At 42.9% G+C, this 14,349-nt stretch overlaps 1 protein-coding gene across 5 annotated transcripts in view; it reads right to left on the bottom strand.

The window, feature by feature from the left end:
• Positions 1-11,441: 11,441 nt before the first annotated feature.
• Positions 11,442-14,349, bottom strand: part of erlin1 (ER lipid raft associated 1) — a 58,488-nt gene continuing 55,580 nt past the window's right edge. For all 5 annotated transcript variants that reach the window (XM_072282701.1, XM_072282702.1, XM_072282700.1 and 2 more), the window contains one exon: positions 11,442-13,602. In XM_072282701.1, the coding sequence (XP_072138802.1) occupies positions 13,354-13,602 (249 nt within the window). In that variant the 3' untranslated portion in view covers positions 11,442-13,353. The remainder of the gene's footprint in view (positions 13,603-14,349) is intronic.

Here is a 14,349-nt window from a genome sequence, read left to right as displayed (position 1 = left end):
CTCCAACAGGACCCAGCCACCTTGCAAAGGGAAAAAGGAGACACTAAAAGAGAAGAAATTAAATTTTGGACCAAGTTAACAACTCAGCTGCAGATTCTCCAGCTCATTCTATACCGGGGGTTCCCAAACAGGTGTCCATAGAACCCCATGCTTAATGTTATTGGTCTAAGGTATTAAAAGGGTTGGGAACCCCTTATCTAGAGCAAGATACCACTACCACTTCACCACAGCTTCTAATAACACAGAACAACAGTACAGGCACAGTCAGGGATTTTAACTTAAACTTTTGGAGGGACATATGGAGAATCAAAACCAGGTTTATCATCCTGACAAAAGTTATGAAGTTTGTTGTTCTGCAGCATCAGTACAATATAGGCATAACAAATGAGAAGAATAAACAGCGCAAATGAGGGATAGTGAGATAGTATTCATCAGTTCATTGTCCATTCAGAAATCTGATGGCAGAAGAGAAGCTGTGCCTAAAATATAATGAGCGTGGGTATTCGAGTTCCTGTAACTCCTCCCTGATGGTAGTAATTGTTGGAGTGGATTTCTTTTGGGTAGATGATTTGTTTACACTTAAATGACTTTGGCCACCAGACTTCTATTTTAACTGTTTGACAAAGGACTGTGGATTGAGTCCACAACAATGCGCTTCCTAAAAGGGTGTGAATACCAGGTGTTCCCGGTGCCATAGTTTGACCTGATGCTGTAGTTTCGAAGGCAGTGTCACCTATACATTACAAATATTAATTGTCTTCTATGTTAGCATGGGAAATGCCAAATAAATGTATCGTAGACTTAACTTGCATTTCTAAAGGCTGTGGATACCAACACAGACATGTTGGCGTTGGGAGGAAAGGATGGTGTGATATTTTGTATGTAGCTTCAATAGGAAGCATTGTCTATGCATGGTCTATAACTTTTTAAGTAGCGATTGCCTTTGTGTTTAGCATATAAATATCGAGCCCACATTGAGCTAGCGGACCTTTCTACGGAAAGCGTCTCCATAAGCTGCTTTGTATCTACCAGTGACTCTGTCTCTCTGGTAACTTCATCCACGCTACAACAGTAATGACAGGAGAGGACGTCTCGGATGATAAGGCCCTTAATGATGGATCCTATCTTAAGACATTGCATTTTGAAGATGTCCTCAGTGGTGGGGAGGCTTCAATATGTGGCTTTGAGAATATATCCCTCAATATATTTCAGGGAGAGGAGAGGGAGTGTGTGTCACTGTTTCCCAGCTTTCTATAATCCACATGTCTGAGCATGTCCTTGGATCTCAGAGACATGTGAGTTAACAAGTTGACTGTCTCTGTAAATTGCTCCCGGTGTGTAATGAGTGGCAAAATCAGTGGTGAAAATGTGGGGAGAATAAAATGAGATCAGCATAAGGTAAACGTAAGTGAGTGCTTGATTGTCAAATCTGCCGATTAGCCATCCTGCAAATGGTGTCAATGCCACACCTGTCCATTCGCCTCCTCCCTCACCTCCATTCAGGGTCACAAACAGTCCTTTCAGTTGAGGCAACACTTCACCTGTGAATCTGCTGGGGTTGTCTATTGTATCCAGTGCTCCCGATGAGGCCCTATCTACATTGGTGAGACCGACGTAAATTGAAGGACGGCTACACTGGGCACCTCCACTCCATCTGCCTAAAGCAGGACTTCCTGGGGGCCAAATATTTTAATTCAAATTGTGTGCCAAGATGAGGCAACCCTCAGGGTGGAGGAGTAACACCTTCTATTCCAAATGGGTAGGTTCCAACCTGAAGGCATGAATATCTATTCCTCCTTCCCCTGCCCTCTTCTTCTATTCCCCACTCTGGCCTCTGTCCTCTTCTCAACTGCCTATTACCTCCTCCTGGACCCTCTCCTTTCCTTTCTTCTATGGTCCATTCTCCTCTGTTATTTGGCATTTGACAAGGTTCCATATGGTGGGCTTATTCAGAAAGTCAGAAGGCATGGGATCCAAGGAAGTTTGGTCGGGTGGATTCAGAATTGACTTGCCTGCAGAAGGCAGAGGGTCATGGTGGAGGGAGTACATTCAGATTGGAGGATTGTGACTAGTGGTGTCCCACAAGGATCTGTTCTGGGACCTCTACTTTTCATGATTTTTATTAACGACCTGTATGTGGGGGTAGAAGGGTGAGTTGGCAAGTTTGCAGACGACACAAAGGTTGGTGGTGTTGTAGATAGTGTAGAGGATTGTCGAAGATTGCAGAGAGACATTGATAGGATGCAGAAGTGGGCTGAGAAGTGGCAGATGGAGTTCAACCTGGAGAAGTGTGAGGTGGTACACTTTGGAAGGACAAACTCCAAGGCAGAGTACAAAGTAAATGGCAGGATACTTGGTAGTGTGGAGGAGCAGAGGGATCTGGGAGTACATGTCCACAGATCCCTGAAAGTTGCCTCACAGGTTTATAGGGTAGTTAAGAAAGCTTATGAGGTGTTAGCTTTCATAAATCGAGGGATAGAGTTTAAGAGTCGCGATGTAATGATGCGGCTCTATAAAACTCTGGTTAGGCCACACTTGGAGTACTGTGTCCAGTTCTGGTCGCCTCATTATAGGAAGGCTGTGGAAGCATTGGAAAGGGTACAGAGGAAATTTACCAGGATGCTGCCTGGTTTAGAGAGTATGCATTATGATCAGAGATTAAGGGAGCTAGGGCTTTACTCTTTGGAGAAAAGGAGGATGAGAGGAGACATGATAGAGGTGTACAATATATTAAGAGGAATAGATAGAGTGGATAGCCAGCGCCTCTTCCCCAGGGCACCACTGCTCAATACAAGAGAGCATGGCTTTAAGGTAAGGGGTGGGAAGTTCAAGGGGGATATTAGAGGAAAGTTTTTTTTTACTCAGTGAGTGGTTGGTGCGTGGAATGCACTGCCTGAGTCAGTGGTGGAGGCAGATACACTAGTGAAGTTTAAGAGTCTACTAGACAGGTATATGGAGGAATTTAAGGTGGGTGTTATATAGGTGGCAGTGTTTGAGGGTCGGCACAACATTGTGGGCCGAAGGGCCTGTACTGTGCTATACTATTCTGTGTTCTATGTTCTATTATAAAATTCATTCTTCTCCAGCCCTTTACCTTTCCCTCCCACCTGGCTTCACCTATCACCTTCTATAGCTCCCTTCCCTTTTCCCCCACCTTTTTATTCTGGCATCTTTTTTCTTCGTTTTTCGGTTCTGGAGAAGGGTCTCAGCCTGAAATGTCGACTATTTATTAATTTTTGTAGATGCTGCCTGACTTGCTGAGTTTCTGCAACATTTTGTGTGTGCTGCTTTGGATTTCCAGCACTTTGTGCTCACAAACCAGCCATCTTGCGAGCAGATAATAGTCGCTGAGCAGGAAAACAGACCTTTCAACCCATTAAGTCTATGCTGATGGTCAAGCAACCATTTACATTGCCACTCACTACATATGAGGGACAATATACAGTGGCCAATCAATCAAGCAAGATGAATGATTTTGAGATGTGTGAAAAGGCATGCAGGCACAGGGGAAACATGCAGACTTTACATGGAAGCACTCAAAGTCAGAGCTACACTTGTAGCCACTTTATTAATTACCTAGTGTAATGCATAGTTATTTGAGTTACTGTCACCTTTCTGTTATCTTGAACCAGGCTGGCCTCTGACCTCTCTCATTAATAAGGTGTTTTTGCCACCAGAATTGCCACACTCTGGATTTTTTTTCTTTTGGCTTTCTTGCCATTCTCTGGAAAAAACTCTAGACTATTGTGTGTAAAAATCCCTGGAGACAGCTGTTTCGTAGATACTCAAATGACCCCGTCTAGCACCAACCATCATTCCATGGCAGATCACTTAGATCACATTTCTTGCCCATTCTGATGTTTGGTGTGAATGACAGCTGAACTCCTTGGCCACGTCTGCATGCTTTTATGCATTGAGTTGCTGCCACATGATTAGCTGATTAGATATCTGAATTAATGAGCAAATTTATAATGAAGTGGCCACTGTGTATACCTTGGCTGTTGACGTGTCATTGTGGCACTCAGTGGTTCCAGGCCAGTGTTCATTGATGTAATCACTGGTTACATCCACTTCTGTGAGGACTGCAATGTTCCGAAAGGAACTGTCCTTTGTTATTCAAATAACAAGCCATGGGTAACAAAGGACATCCTGAACGCTAAAAAGAGGGCGTTTAGAGATGGAAATAGGGAGGAGCTGAGGGCAATACAGAGGGACCTGAAAGCCAGGATCAGGGAGGCTAAAGACAGGTACAGGAGGAAGCTTGAGTGGAAACTCCAGCAGAAGAACATGAGAGAGGTCTGGAGTGGGATGAGGACCATCACTCGGTTCCGGCAAACTAGCAACAGAGTTGCTGAAGGCAGCGTGAACAGGGCCAATGAACTTAACCTGTTCTTTAACAGATTTGACATTGTGGCCCCTACCCATCCCCCACATGATTCATCTGTTGTCGGCCCCCACCCAACACATATTCCACTCTCCCCTCCTATTCCTCCTCACAGTCCCCCACCCTGCTCTCATGACTATACCCCTTCCCCACACGAAACCACCACGGTGGGCTTCACAGCTGAACAGGTGAGAAGACAGTTGAAACGTCTCAACCCAAGCAAGGCTGCAGGCCTGGATGGTGTCAGCACCAGGGTGCTCAAAGCCTGTGCCCTTCAGCTATGTGGAGTACTTCACCATGTCTTCAAGCTGAGCCTGAGTCTCCAGAGGGTTCCTGTGCTGTGGAAGACGTCCTGCCTCGTTCCTGTGCCGAAGACGCCATGCCCCAGTGGCCTCAATGACTACAAACCGGTGGCATTGACCTCCCACATCATGAAGACCCTGGAGAGACTTGTTCTGGAGCTGCTTCGGCCTATGGTTAGGCCACACTTAGATCCCCTCCAGTTCGCCTACCAGCCCCAACTAGGAGTTGAGGATGCCATCGTCTACCTGCTGAACCGTGTCTATGCCCACTTGGTCAAGCCAGTGAGCACTGTGAGGGTCATGTTTTTTGACTTCTCCAGTGTGTTCAACACCATTCGCCCTGCTCTGCTGGGGGAGAAGCTGACAGCGATGCAGGTGGTTGCTTTCCCGGTGTCATGGATTCTTGATTACCTGACTGGCAGACCACAGTACGTGTGCTTGCAACACTGTGTGTCCAACAGAGTGATCAGCAGCACTGGGGCTCCACAAGGGACTGTCTTGTCTCCCTTTCTCTTCACCATTTACACCTCGGACTTCAACTACTGCACAGAGTCTTGTCATCTTCAGAAGTTTTCGGATGACTCTGCCATAGTTGGATGCATCAGCAAGGGAGATGAGGCTGAGTACAGGGCTACAGTAGGAAACTTTGTCACATGGTGTGAGCAGAATTATCTGCAGCTTAATGTGAAAAAGACTAAGGAGCTGGTGGTAGACCTGAGGAGGACTAAGGCACCGGTGACCCCTGTTTCCCTCCAGGGGGGTCAGTGTGGACATGGTGGAGGATTACAAATACCTGGGGATACGAATTGACAATAAACTGGACTGGTCAAAGAACACTGAGGCTGTCTACAAGAAGGGTCAGAGCCGTCTCTATTTCCTAAGGAGACTGAGGTCCTTTAACATCTGTTGGACGATGCTGAGGATGTTCTACGAGTCTGTGGTGGCCAGTGCTATCATGTTTGCTGTTGTGTGCTGGGGCAGCAGGCTGAGGGTAGCAGACACCAACAGAATCAACAAACTCATTTGTAAGGCCAGTGATGTTGTGGGGGTGGAACTGGACTCTCTCACGGTGGTGTCTGAAAAGAGGATGCTGTCCAAGTTGCATGCCATCTTGGACAATGTCTCCCATCCACTACATAATGTACTGGGTGGGCACAGGAGTACATTCAGCCAGAGACTCATTCCACCGAGATGCAGCACAGAGCGTCATAGGAAGTCATTCCTGCCTGTGGCCATCAAACTTTACAACTCCTCCCTTGGAGGGTCAGACACCCTGAGCCAATAGGCTGGCCCTGGACTTATTTCCTGGCATAATTTACATATTACTATTTAATTATTTTTGGTTTTATTACTATTTAATTATTTATGGTGCAACTGTAATGAAAACCAATTTCCCTCGGGATCAATAAAGTATGACTATGACTATTTATTTTACTCCTCAAGTAAACGGAGGGAAAATTCCAGGCATCAGACTTGCAGCTGCTATGCTCCAGTTCAGACTGGTCTGTAACCACTGCCTGAAAAGCAATTGAAGGCAAGATATTCCTGCACACTGAATCTGAGATCCAGTCAATAAAACACTCTCCAGCTGACTACTGGAAAGCAATAACACTGATATATATTCTTCCACAGAATCCAGGACAATTGAGACAAAGTGAAAGGAGGCAGCTTGAATTGAAATGACCTCTTCTCTATGAGCCTATTTCTCAGTCACTGTAAAAGCTGAGGCATTGAAAGAACTTTTATTCTAAACCACCAAGTGACTTACTGGAATAGTTTGGCATAGTAAACTGAAAAAGGCAGTTCAAAGAGAGAAATCATGGGGTGTTTTCCAGGAAACAATGAATCTTGTTTGTGCTCATTTACGTGTTGGGCCAAATAACTTCCCCTTAAATATAATCAAATAGTTAAGTAAGATATTCAAAGTGAGATGGACATCATATGCAATGCCTTCCAGTAGCAATAGTGCTCCCCAACCTAACTTAGGGTTTATCTGGAAAGGGAATTCCATTGTGAAACAAGGAGGCAACCCTCCACAGTTGCTGTAGTGAAGTGGGCAAGTAACCAGAATTTTAACCTGGGTTGCTTCTAACTAATTCCCAAAGTAAAGATAATTCAACTTTAAACCCAAAACAAAATGGGTTCTGTATGGCATGGTTTCTTTCACAGCAGCACGTTAATAGTCTTGGCCTGAAGCATTGATTCTTTATTCCTTTCCATGGATGTTGCCTGCCCTGCTGGGTTCCTCCAGCATTTTAGACAGTCGTAAGAAAAAGTTTGTGAACCCTTTGCAATTACTTGGTTTTCTGCATTAATTATTCATATGTGTTCCGATTTTCATCTAAGTCACAATAATAGACAAACACAATCTGCTTAAACTAACAACACAATTATACTTTTCATGCTTTTATTGAACACATTGGTGAATCATCCACAGTCCAGGCTGGAAAAAGTATGTGAACCCTTGTATTTTAATAATTGGTAGAACCTCCTTTAGCAGCAATAACCTCACCAAGCATTTCCCGTAGCTGCTGATCAGACTCACACAACAGCTAGGAGGAATTTTAGACCATCCTCCATACAAAACTGTTTCAGTTCATCAGTATTTCTGGGATACCTTGCATGAACAGAACAGCCCTCTTCAGGTTATGCCACAGCATCTCAATTGGGTTAAGGTCTGCATTCTGACTTGGCCGTTCCAAAACATGAAATTTCTTCTTTTTAAACTATTCTGTTGATTTGCTCTTGTGTTTTGGATCATTGTCTTGTTGCATCATCCAACTTCTATTAAACTTCAGGTGATGGACCGCCACCCTAACACTCTACAGTAAAATGTCATGATACAATTTTGAATTGATTGTTCCCGCAATGATTGCAAGCTGTCCAGGTCCTGTGGCAGTAAAGCAGCTCCAAACCATGAGACAGACATCAAAGTTGCTGGTGAACGCAGCAGGCCAGGCAGCATCTCTAGGAAGAGGTACAGTCGACGTTTCGGGCCGAGACCACTCGTCATGATGCTCCTTTCACCATGCTTCACAGTTGGGATGAGGTATTCACCAATGAGAGGGAACTTGATGACGGTGAGGACAATATGAGTGAGGTTGATGTTCTGGAGCATGTTGATATTAAGGGAGAGGACGTGTTGGAGTTGTTAAAATATATTAAGACGGATAAGTCCCCGGGGCCTGATGGAATATTCCCCAGGCTGCTCCACGAGGCGAGGGAAGAGATTGCTGAGTCTCTGGCTAGGATCTTTATGTCCTCGTTGTCCACGGTAATGGTACTGGAGGATTGGAGGGAGGCGAATGTTGTCCCCTTGTTCAGAAAAGGTAGTAGGGATAGTCCGGGTAATTATAGACCAGTGAGCCTTACGTCTGTGGTGGGAAAGCTGTTGGGAAGGATTCTTATAGATAGGACCTCTGGGCATTTAGAGAATCATGGTCCGATCAGGGACAGTCAGCATGGCTTTGTGAAGGGCAGATCGTGTCTAACAAGCCTGATAGAGTTCTTTGAGGAGGTGACCAGGCATATAGATGAGGGTAGTGCAGTGGATGTGATCTACATGGATTGTAGTAAGGCATTTGACAAGGTTCCACACGGTAGGCTTATTCAGAAAGTCAGAAGGCATGAGATCCAGGGAAGTTTGGCCAGGTGGATTCAGAATTGGCTTACCTGCAGAAAGCAGAGGGTCATGGTGGAGGGAGTACATTCAAATTGAAGGGTTGTGACTAGTGGTGTCCCACAAGGATCTGTTCTGGAACCTCTACTTTTCGTGATTTTTATTAATGACCTGGATGTGTGGGTAGAAGGGTGGGTTGGCAAGTTTGCAGACAACACAAAGGTTGGTGGTGTTGTGGATAGTGTAGAGGACTGTCGAAGATTGCAGAGACATTGATAGGATGCAGAAGTGGGCTGAGAAGTGGCAGATGGAGATCAACCTGGAGAAGTGTGAGGTGGTACACTTTGGAAGGACAAACTCCAAGGCAGAGTACAAAGTAAATGGCAGGATACTTGGTAGTGTGAAGGAGCAGAGGGATCTGGGGTACATGTCCAGAGATCCCTGAAAGTTGCCTCACAGGTAGATAGGGTAGTTAAGAAAGCTTATGGGGTGTTAGCTTTCATAAGTCGAGGAATAGAGTTTAAGAGTCGCAATGTAATGATGCAGCTCTGTAAAACTCTGGTTAGGCCACGCTTGGAGTACTGCGTCCAGTTCTGGTCGCCTCACTATAGGAAGGATGTGGAAGCATTGGAAAGGGTACAGAGGAGATTTACTAGGCTGCTGCCTGGTTTAGAGAGTATGTATTGTGATAAGAGATTAAGGGAGCTAGGGCTTTATTCTTTGGAGAGAAGACATGATAGAGGTATTCAAGATATTAAGAGGATAGTGGACAGCCAGCACCTCTTCCCCAGGGCACCACTGCTCAGTACAAGAGGACATGGCTTTAAGGTAAGGGGTGGGAAGTTCAAGGGGGATATTAGAGGAAGTTTTTTTCACTCAGAGAGTGGTTGGTGCGTGGAATGCACTGCCTGAGTCAGTGGTGGAGGCAGATACACTAGTGAAATTTAAGACACTACTAGACAGGTATATGGAGGAATTTAAGGTGTTTGGTGGGGGGGGGTTATATGGGAGGCAGGGTTTAAGGGTCAGCACAATATTGTGGGCCAAAGGACCTCTACTGTGCTGTACTATTCTATGTTCTATTTGGTGTAGGTGTGCAGTGCCCCCTTTCCTCCAAAGGTAGCAGTATGCATTTCTGCCAAAAAGTTAACTTTTGTTTCATCTGTCCACAGAACATTGTTCCAGAAGTGTTGTGGAACATCCAGGCAGTCTTTTGCAAACATGGGACCTGCACTAAAGTTGTTTTTGGACAGCAGTGCTTTCCTCCATGGTGTCCTTCCATTAAGACCGTTCTTGTTCAGTGTTTTTCTCATAATGGACACATGGACGGAGACTTCAGCAAGTTCTAGAGATTTTTGCAAGCTTTTTGCCATTACCTTTGGGCTCTTTTTCACCTCCTTCAGCATTGTACCTTGTGCTCTTGGTGTGATCTTTGCAGGATGCCCACTCCTAGGGAGAGTACCAACAATACTAAATTTCCTCCATTTGTAGACAATTTCTCTTACTGTGCACCGAAGAACACTCAGGTCTTTAGAAATGCTTTTGTAACCTTCTCCAGCTTCATGCATCTCTACAATTCTTCCAAGGTCCTCTGAAAGTTGTTTTGCTCAAGGTATGGTGCACATAAACAGATCTCTCTTGAGAAGAGCAGGCTCTGTCAGTAACCTGACTTTGTCTTTTGTTTTTAAATAGGGATGGGTAGCTCTACAACCCACACCTCCAATCTCATCTCATTGATTGGATCACCTGACTCTAGCTTTTGTAGGTTCACATACCTTTCTGAACCTAGATTGTTTGAATGGAGTACTCATTTTTAACCAGAAGTACAGTTGTTTGTGTGTTATTAGTTTAGGAACAGTTGTTTCTCTATTTTTATGACTCAGATGAGGATCAGACCACATTTTAGGAGTAATTAATGCAGAAAGCCAGATAATTGCAAAGGATTCACAAAATTTTCTTGCAACTCTTATGCCTGTGTTACAGCACGTTCTTGTACACTAACTGGAAAACACAATAACCTTGCTGGGGATAGAAACTCACACCTACAATGCACTTGTCCTGTCTTCAAGTTTTAGACAGCACTAACCAAAGTCAAGCAGCAATTATATTAAAATATATTTGGACAATGATTCTAAATACAGACCAGTTAAATTAGGAAAGTGATTCAGTCTACATTCCCACACCTTCAAGCCTTGATAATGGGCAGTTCCTCTGGTCTAATGAGAAAACAACATTACCTTCCTGTCATACCATAGTTTTGTTTGGGTTCTCATGTTTCCAGTTCATTTACCAATTGAACTTCCATCCATTTCACACTTGCTTGTTTTCACACAACCTCTGCAACTTCTTCAGCTGATGAATTTCTGGGATTCTGTGCCCCACTGGGCAGAGGAGGCTCAGTCGCTGTGTAGATTCAAGCTGGAAACTGATGTTTTTGAGTATTAAGGGAATCAAGGCAGATGGGGTGTGTGCAGGAAGGTGGCTCTGGCAGAAGAGCTGTAAGCATGTTGATGCTAGAAAGTAGCCACTTTATTTGGTATCTGATGCCATGAACTGTATACGTTTCTGGTCTTCTCCCGCTGTAGCACACCCACTTGAAGGTTCAATTTGCTTTTGTGTTCAGAAATGCCCTTCTACACACCACTGTCATAACGTGTGGTTTTTTGAGTTACTGTTGCCTTCCTGTCAGCTTGAACTAATCTGGCTATTCTCCTCTGACCCCTCCTATTAACAAGGTATCTTCACCCATCGGACTGCCACTCACTGGCCGTTGTTTATTTTCCACACCTTTCTCTGAAAACTCAAGAGTCTGTTGTGCGTGAAAATCCCAAGGGATAAGCAGTTTCTGAGATACACAAACCACCCTGTCAGTTACCAATAATCATTCCACTGTCAAAAATCACTTAATCACATTTTTTCTCCATTCTGATGTTTAGTCTGAACAACAACTGGACCTGTTGACCATGTCTGCATGCATTTAATCATTGAGTTGCTGCTGAGTGATTAAATACAGTATTTGCATTAACAAGGTGTTCCTAAGATAGCAGCCACTGAATGTAAATGGTGCTAAATAGACTTCCTGTGTTATTACTTTATATGACTAACCCTTTCAAATAATAACTCAAGACAATTTGATATCAAAATAAGTTTACTCATGTAACAGGTTTTGAAGAAAACTCAAATGTTTGATTTTTAGATAGGTTAAGTCTAAAGCAAATTTTGTGAAGTTGATTTTAAATTTTTTAATGTTCCAAACCCTTTCTCCAAAAATTTGAATTTGACAATTTTCTTTAGAAGCAAAATTAAATCCCACACCATCATTCAAAGCGAGTACAACCACAGATTGCATATGCACCAGCACCTTATAAAGAGTATTTGAAAAAAGTAATGTAAACGTAAATTCTTCAGATTGCCATCAATTCTCAAATACAGAAAAAATAGCGTATTACAATTAAAATAAAACATCGGAATTCTGGAATGACAGAAGTATGAATTATTTTATAGTATCCACAACAGAAATAACAACTTGAAACATCTGTATTTGTATGTTCTGTACCAAGGGAATCAATCTGGAGAAACTCAATTCCCTCAAGGATAATGGAAACTAAATCAAGAACGTTAATTATTTAGATGGATGTACTCTTTTGGGAAAAAAAACAACTTTAGGTACCATCATTTGAAATAGACACTGCTTTATACAATGAGAAATGATTCAAATGCAGGAACCAATATTTACTCTTCACAGTAAAACCTTCAAAAGTCTGCTTGGGGTTGGAAATCAGCCTCTGATCAATACAAATACTGCATATAAAAGCTAGAACACCAGAGAAGGATTACATGGCAAAAATGCTTAACTGTATAATGAATTATCAAAAATAAAGATTAGTATCTGCATATACCAATTACCCAGATATCAGAATAGATCTCTTTGCATGTAAAAGAATCTTCATCAAGTGCCTGCATTCTGAAACTGGCTTCTCTTCAGAGTGATATATCTGTGGGAAAGCTCATTCTAAACGAAGCCATTAGTAGAACATAATCAATTGTGCATCATAACCTAAAATTCAGGGTCAGCCTTGGATGGTATAATTAATACTAAGGGACAACTCTCTCTTTCTCCCCTACAATTAGTACTGCAGCTTTCATTGGACTTAAGATGGTGCATACAAGTCTTCAAAGCTGTTTGCATTCTTCTAGATTATTTCTGGTTGGTGAAAAAAAGTTTCATCAATTGCAAACAAAATGCCCTGATTGTTTTATGTTGCACAGAATTAAGCAAATCCTAATTAGTTCCCAAAACTACCAGTGTCAGAAACCAAACACAACAAGCCAAGAGGCAATGATACAGTTTTAACAGAGTTAAACTCTTACCACTCCAAGCTGTCTCCTACACTTCAATCTACAAGAGGCCAATGTTCTTCCACTGAGATCCAAAAGTTCTTGGTCAATGAGTATAACTGCCATTGTAAAAGCACGGCATTAGCCAATATTGTTTAAATACAAAGGTATTTTGATAATTCTAAAATATATTTTTCCTATTCCACTGCTCTATTTCCAAAAGTATTGTAGCTTGTCCAAGTTTTAAAAGATTTGTTCACAGTTGTCAATTATATTCCCATTCATTTCATATTATACCCAAAATCAAAGCAGAAAAATACTCCATTGTAGCATTTACTACTGGTAGGTGTCCCAATTGCAATTCCAGACTAGTACAAAAATTAATTCTCATTATACGTATTGGTAAATACACAGAACGCCACAGTGAAATTTCAGTTAGGCGCCACATTACTAATCAGACATAAAACCATTTTTGACGTGGGATAAGGTTCTGAAATGGAACAGAACCAGCTTTAATCATCTGACCCACGTCAACATTTCAACTTGTTGCTATTGCAGCAATTGTTACATAAAGCCACCGAGTATTCCGTAGTATAATTCTGCACCCAATCTGACCGTTGTCATACCAGAATCCACTTGAACATAATTCACTCTTGTATAATCAGCATTCCGTAATATTTAACAAAGAGGGTCTGTCCTCTGAATCTAGTCTAAGTAGCGTTGCCTCCGGAGTCCTTCAGTGCATCTTTTTGCCGACTGCTCGAGATGTTTTCCGATGTGAGCACTGCCCGGTCTTCATCGCTGCCGGAGGAACTTTTCTCAGTTCTCCTTTCAGTGTTTTGCCAAAAGGCGTTAGCATCTACAAACATGTCTGGAATGTCACTACCAAAATAAATCTTGCTGTTTGATGATATTGCTTGGTATTTAATCATCTCCAAATACTCTTTGGTCAGTTTCATCTGTTAGGAAGGAACAGTGGGAAAACTGAAATCCTCATTTTATATTTGAATATGTCAATCATATTTTCATCTAATTACTGGGTGCCATGAAAGCAAGGCTCATTATCACCTTTACCCACTTTCTCACAAAACCTGAAGAAACTTTATTTGGAGTATTTGAGAAAAACTGCAAATTCCAAGGCAGTGCATTTTTCCTAACATTTACTAATACTGAGGTACTTTCTATTGGACAACATGAACAAACATTGCAAGAATCTTGCTCCTTCTATTTAAACCAGAATGTTGAGCGAGGAAGCCTATGCTTTAATAATTCAGTTAAGACCTGAGAATGCACATCCTTGTAAGCTTTATGCAAAATGAGAATGAATATTGCCCTAAGATTATAGTTATTGATCAGGAACAGCAATAGTAGATATTGCAGGAAACAGTAATGTGGAACGCTGCAAGTCCAATTCACTGATTTATTGGGAGCTGTCTGGCCTTGGTTAGAGCGAGGGACTAGGCCACAAGCCGCGGTGTCACCTGTATACAGCTGCCAGGAGAGAGCTGTCAGAGCCGGTCCGCTCCACCTGGGGCACTGTGGTGTGGTGTTCAGGCTGGAGTCAGTGCTGCCCCCAGTGTTCGCTCGGCAGAAGACAAGCTGTATTGTGGTTGACTACAGATTTCTGTGGCATTCCTAGAGTCAAGGTGTGGAGTACATTTTTTTTTACTGATATCTTCTATGAGCTTGCTACCTTGCATGTGCTG

This window comes from Mobula birostris, chromosome 18, assembly GCF_030028105.1.
Source record: "Mobula birostris isolate sMobBir1 chromosome 18, sMobBir1.hap1, whole genome shotgun sequence".
Lineage (NCBI taxonomy): Eukaryota > Metazoa > Chordata > Chondrichthyes > Myliobatiformes > Myliobatidae > Mobula > Mobula birostris.
Note: the sequence above shows the minus strand (reverse complement) of the source record. Positions and strands in the feature narration are given on the sequence as shown.